A 6782-nucleotide genomic window follows, 5' to 3' on the forward strand; every position below is an offset into this window, starting at 1 on the left:
ATGTTACAAAATGCAACAAATAGTAGTAGTAATAGCAGTAGCGGTAGTGGCAGGAGTGGCGGCAATAATAAAAGCAATGAGGGTGAAGATGGTGGTACTGATGGGAGTAATGGTGGTGCTAGTGTTGGTGGTATTGATGGTGGTGGTGATTGTGGTGATAGTGGTGGTGGTGGTGGTGGTTGTGGTGGTGGTGGAGCTTTTCAACCGGTTAAACCTCGATCCATGGGAAATTCATCACCTGTGGCATTATGTGTTGAATCAACGACAAAAACGGATGAATCGGTGGTTGTGGCTCGACGTTATATCGATGAAATGGCTGTTGATTCTTCCACTCCAACTACCACTACAACTGAACGGCGCAAAAAAAGCCTTATAAAGAGTTAACTCTAGAAGAAAAAGTTCAGTTGATTCGATTAGCGGAAGAAAATGCCGGAATGAGTCAAGCTAGTATTGCGGAACGTTATTCAATTGCTAAAAGTAATGTTTGCCGAATTTTGCAACGGAAACATGAATATCTTCGAGCATATGAATGGGCTGGTTTTGCTGGATCACGAAAACGTAAACTTCGTGGTGATCCACAACAGCATCATCATCATCAACAATCACGTGGGAGTACCAGAGATTTCAATAATTTTCAAACTTTAAAAATGACAAATACGACAAATTGCACCATATCCCATAATCATCCAACAAATTACGTGGAAATGGCGACATCAAGTAGTACTGAACAAGCAACTGACGATAACCATCCGATTGTACTACAACGTCCTACAACGATCATACAACGGGGTAATATCATTTGTATTTATTTCAACATTTGCCTTAGATATCCTTGCAATTAAATGCAAAGTAAGTGTAGGATTCATCCTTTCGCTTTTCTTCTCTCTCTCCTCCTCTCTTTCTCTTTCCCTCCCTTTTTGTGAGATAAAGTTAAAATCCTAGAATTCCTTCCTATGAATGTATTTGGAAATAAAACTGTCAAAATGTATCCTTTTTTAGTGCCATTATTGGTCATTTATATCGATTTTGCATTTCTCACTGCAGCTGTGTGACACTTTATATACCTCTCCTATAATATATCGGTTTACCATAGTTCATTTTGAAATTTGCTTGATTTAAAAGTGAGCAAATGGAACAGTCTAATTTATAATTTAATTGGATTTTCACCTCATTTATTAATTATTAATGGCTTTTAAACTGAATATTTTATTTATCGTTTCCAGACCAAATGCAAACTTTTCATTGTTTGAAAGAAGTTAATGAAGTGAGATTTAGTATTTCAGATTAATTTAAAAGAATTTGTCCTTATAATTATTACTGCTGATATATTTAATGTAGCGACAAAAAAGTGTAATTTTCCGATTACTGTTACTGATTTTTTTTTTTGCTGAAGCGTTTTTCTTTACTATATTTAATGAAAATGAAAAATTTTAGTTTGTTCTAATCATTGCTACTTCTGAATCGTTCTACATGTTTTTTTTTCGTTTGCTCATCAAATGAGTGCAGTTTTGATTATTAAAAGTATTTTTAAGTTTGCTTTTCTCTTTTTTTGAAAATGAACAGATTATTGTTCTTTAGATTATTGTTTTTAGTTTTTTATTTATTAGTCCTACTGAGTAAATTTTTAGTTAGTAAGAAATGGTCCTCATTAATTTAATTTTTGCTTCACTTTTTATTCAAAATATTCATTTTTTCATTTTTAAAGGTGAATTATTATCTTACTCATTAAAATTCTTATCCTTTTTCCTTCTTGGATACTTTAAATGATATGAGGAAATGAAGAGGATTGTTTCCTACTTGAAGTGGAATTAAAATTGAGCTTGGGTGTGAAAATTAAGTTTGACCTCAGGAGAAAACGGATAATATTCTGTACTTTCACTAGAATAATTCAAATATTTCAATTACTAGTTTTACGAAGTAAATCGTTATTCTAGTTTGATAACTTTTCCTTCGAAAGTTTGACCTTGGTTCTCGACAAAGAGTGATTTTGTTTTGCATTTTTTAATTTCAATATAATTCTAAAATATGACAAAGTTTTTTTTTTCATCATTTTCATCGTACTAGTTAATCGTTTAAAGAACAATATTTTTCTTTCTTAAGTTTGATGGCTTTAACGATGTAAATCAATTACTATTTCCTAAATGCTTACTTTATTGTGAAATTGGAACATTTTCTTCCTTTCAAATCCACTGGTTTTTTCTTTGTACTGCTTAGGATGAACATTTACCATTTTTTGCGCATATTCCATATCACTTTTGTAAAGTGTAATATGTTATAAGAGACAGTAATTAAACTTGATTAGTTAGTTGATTAATTGCCATCTTATTGAAAAAAAATGGCAGCAGCAGTTGTCATCACCATTCAGCAGCATCATAATTTGTCACTGAAGGAAAATAAAAATTAAAAGAATGAACAACAAAAAAGAACCAAAAATGAAAAAAAGGAGTTGGTTAATGAAGAAATAATGAATTCTAGACTGAACATGTTCTTATATGAATTACATAGAGTCAACTTGATTGACAGCAACACGAAAACCATTCCATATTGCTTCATTTCTCGCTCTTCCTCGAGAACCGAATAAACTGAGAACAGGAATAAGTACAAATAGATTGATGAATGGATGAATTCAGTTTTCTCCGTCTTCTTCAGAGAAAAATAAAATAAAGATTGAAAAAAAAAGGAAAAGAGAATTGGAAACTATTTATGATGTGCTACTTTTCATAAAGGAGAAGAGTGTGTGACGAATGGTTTCCAATTCAATTTTTAATTTTCTTTTTACAAGGATTAAATTAATCTTCGAGACTTCTTTGCTCAATAATTTGTTGGATATTATACGTTCATTTTTTACTCATTTTTTTTTTCATATCCTCTTTGCAATTGCAACAAATAACATCCTATACTCATATTTCAAAATAATAAATCAAATGTAACAGTAGATGAAAACGAATTGTTGCTACTGAGTAAGATTCATATCTTTTGATGTTGCTTTGGCTTCAAAATGATAAGTGTTAAGGAATATGTTTATGTTTCTGCATTACCGAAAAAATCAATACTTTGAATTAATAATTTACTATATCATCATTCTATAAGAAGTTACTGAGAGAAGAATTTTTATTATCATCTTATAAAAAAGTGCATGAAGGACTAATTACTTTGTAATCATTCTTTACTGTTATCCTCGTAAGGAAATGCTGAAAGAATTATTTGCTTTACTGTCATTCTATTACGAAAAAAATATTCTGCTAAATATGTCATATTTTTCTTAATTAAGAGGAAGAAGAATGTGTCGAAGAATTTAATATATTTATCAAATAGTTCCTTTTTTAAGTTCATAATTTATCGGAATTTCTCGAGAATGCATATCATTGTTATATGTGATACTATTATCACCTATAGCAATCAGAATATGATCGGACCAACGGTAACAACATCAAAGGTCGAATGAGAATTGACAGTTCAAGCAATTCATTCAGTGCTTTATTTCAATCTTCCTATTAATTAGGCTAATTATATTGAATAAAAAAAAGAGAAAAAGAACAGAAGGGACAGATATTAGACTTAAATTTCTTCTGCGAAATTTTTTTTTAATTACAGTGGTAATTACAATAACTTTCTTCTTTTTAGTGACAGAAGTTTATTTCGAATTTTTCCAATTATTTTAGCAATCAAAAATAATTGTTCATTACAATTTTAATGCTGTTCTTATATATTTGTATGTAATTTATAGGCAATGAAACACTTCGAGCACATATGTACAAACAGCATCAAATTTCACGCATGTTTATGTGCCGTTGCTGTAACTGGGCTTTCCCAGATAAAACAAGTTTACATATGCATATGCAGGTATTATATTCTTCTTAAAGTCTTTTATTTTCAGAATTAGGCAAGAATTTGAAACGTGTGTTTAGATATGTTAGAATTTAATTTTGATTATGATGTAATAAGTATTAGGATAAAAAGCAAGAGAAATTATCAAGAGTAAAATTGCTGTAGCATTATTCCGAAACGTATAATTTATGAGATGTGGTGAGGTGGCTTCATTAATATAAGAGAAATAACAAAATAACAATTTGGTGGGAAATAAATTTGAAAATTTTTTTAAACAAATTTAAACTTAGGTGGTGTTCTCGGGGATAATTGGATATTTTATTTGTAAGCATTTCAATTTGCAGGCAAAAGAGGAAGGGAAAACGATATCGGTCCCGGTGATCGGTAAAGGTAATCCACCTGCTACACATCAGAATCAACATCAACAGGAGCAGCAGCAGCAACAACAAAATGAGAATTTAACTGGTCAGACCGGATTAACGGAAAAAGGACGTCATTCACCGCAACTGTCAACGCTTCATGTTCCGCAACCACGAGTTCCGGCAACAAATCCGTTTGCTCCATTACAACTCCATTCATTAGTTGGCCTTGCACCGCAGCAAGCAGTGAGCCTTACCGAACAAACCTGTGAGTTGTTAAAAGATCAACAGGAATCAGTGCTTCATATCCACATTTCTTCAATGCTTAATGATTATTCTTATAGCACTGCAAGCGGCAGCAGCAACCTTATTTCCACCAATGGCTCTTCTTCGCGATGCATGCGGAAGTGGAACACATGTGGATGATTTGATGTCAAAATTACGTGAACGTCTGATGTTAAATAATTTAGTTGCGCAATCCAGCTTTGGTCTTGCTGCATGGCTTTCAACTTATCCAAAAATGGATCAATCAAGTAAATTTTTCAAATTATTCAAATATAAGGATAAGAATCGAATGAGTATCCAAAAGTATGAAATTTTGTGATTTTATTCCCATGGTTTTTTATCTTAATTATTATCCTAAAAAGTTAAGCTGAATGAATTTATCTTTTTGCCATAGATGCAAATGGAAGAAATCCATTGGATATTTGTTCATCGAAGGATTCCGATGTCAACTTAGTTGCTGAAGAGGACGAGATTAATGTTGACAAGGAATATGACGATGACATGATGGCAGAAAGGAATAGTGCTGAGCAACGTCAATCTCACATTGTATTATATTGCTTCGTTTTTCTTTTTGCTTTATTAGAAGAAACAGAAATGACATCCGAAGGATAAGAAATACATAAAAGCACTATCTTTAATATCTAGTAAGGATGTAGATTTCAATAACTTGGTTTTCTCTTGTTTATTAGGTCGAAAAGAAAGTTATGTTTTACATGATGGTTTGTTTGAATTACTGAACTAATGTTTTCAGCAATTCATCATTACTGACATTTTTTTAGATGGAATTAAACAGAAAGCATGCAGAAGTAACCAAAGTGGAGACATCAGTGAATCCTGAAGAAAACAATAATAGTAATACTAACGGTAATGTCGAACGACCTAAAAGCGCGAATGAGATTGCAGATGATAAAAAGTATGCCTTCTTGTGGAAATTTTTATTTTTCATAGATATTTACTAATCGTTGTGTATCTGGATGTGAATGTTGTTAATGAAAGAATGCCTTCAGAATCCTACATGAATCCTTGTTGAGGCCAGCTTCTAATGCTGCTATTGAAATTGTTTCATCTAAAACAATGCCAAATTTACGTTCAGCAATTAATAGCTCCCCAAAGAATGGTAGCCTAATATTGAAGAGCGGTGAATGCAAAGTCCTTCTGAACGGTATTGCGGTAAGTGTGATAATAATTTAACACTGATAATAATTCTGTTGACTTTTCCTAATTTCTATATTATTTACGGAATGGATTTTAAGCAGCCAATTGAATTTGATTCCAATATTTCACGATGTAATTGGAATTTGGATTGTATTGCGATGGTGCAATATGATGTTACTACTTTTTAATAGCAACTAATTAACGATTAGTGGAGAAGTTTGTAAAACTCAGTTTAATTTATCGTTAGTTCCTTTTGTCAGCTCGTAACTTTCGTAACAAAATGGTTCTGTCTTTTTTTTGAAACTTCTGAAGTTTGTTATTATTCTTATACTGTCCTGTAAGTAACTAAGATTTTTTTTTAAGGATTGGATATTTTTATTATTTTATGATCTATTTGCAGAACAATAACATTGACAGTATTATTACCAACAACAGCAATAATAATAATAATACCTGTAAAGGAAAACATACAATAAGCGAATTGTCGGATTCTATTGAAAGTCACATATCACCATCTGAAACTCATAGTAGTACAAGTAACGGTGCATCACCGCCTGTATCTCGAGAATGCTGCGAATGTGCGATCTACAGGGGAAAGCTGGCAATGGCCGAAAACAGATGTCGTTATTTGGAAGGGAAAACTGCCACTCTTCAAGTAAAATTTTAATGATGTTTCAAAATCTTTAAGATTTAAATATTTCTAAACCTATTTAGTCTTTTCTTTTTTTTCGGAAGTATGAAAATGGATGCATTTTCTTGAATATTTCAAAAAATTATTTCTTCATCATCAATTAATTTCTTTCATCTTTTTGCATAACATGATATTGCTTGTTACACGATAACGAAAGATGACAATTATTGTTATTTTCTCGGTCGTTAGTTTTATTTATGTAGAAATATATCATTACATTACTTATTGTTATATTTTAGTCAGATGCGATTCGCTTCAGTACTCGTGTGACAGCATCCGAAAATTCGGCTCGACAATATGAGCAAGAGGGTCGCTTTCTAAGAGAACAGAACGAAATTTTGCAACGAAAAATATTGGAATGTCAAGAGAAAACGTTGGCATTTATGCAAGCTGATCAGGCAACTAATGCCCAAGCTGTAGCCCTTTATTTAAACGATATCCTAAAGACGACTTTTCTTCGATAA

At 31.8% G+C, this 6782-nt stretch overlaps 2 protein-coding genes across 2 annotated transcripts; both read left to right on the forward strand.

Moving 5' to 3' along the window:
- Positions 1-842, forward strand: LOAG_03994 (CENP-B N-terminal DNA-binding domain-containing protein; the record flags this gene model as incomplete). The annotated part of the gene is made up of 2 exons (XM_003139531.1): positions 1-379; positions 418-842. 2 exons carry the CDS (start codon positions 1-3, stop codon positions 840-842), a joined length of 804 nt encoding a protein of 267 aa, XP_003139579.1.
- A 2935-nt stretch (positions 843-3777) lies between these two features.
- Positions 3778-6782, forward strand: LOAG_03995 (hypothetical protein; the record flags this gene model as incomplete). Its single annotated transcript, XM_003139532.1, has 8 exons — positions 3778-3843; positions 4173-4455; positions 4532-4720; positions 4867-5018; positions 5252-5385; positions 5480-5642; positions 6028-6282; positions 6558-6782. The coding sequence occupies 8 exons, from the start codon at positions 3778-3780 to the stop codon at positions 6780-6782; spliced, it is 1467 nt and encodes a 488-aa protein (XP_003139580.1).

This window comes from Loa loa, assembly GCF_000183805.2.
Source record: "Loa loa unplaced genomic scaffold supercont3.84, whole genome shotgun sequence".
NCBI lineage: Eukaryota > Metazoa > Nematoda > Chromadorea > Rhabditida > Onchocercidae > Loa > Loa loa.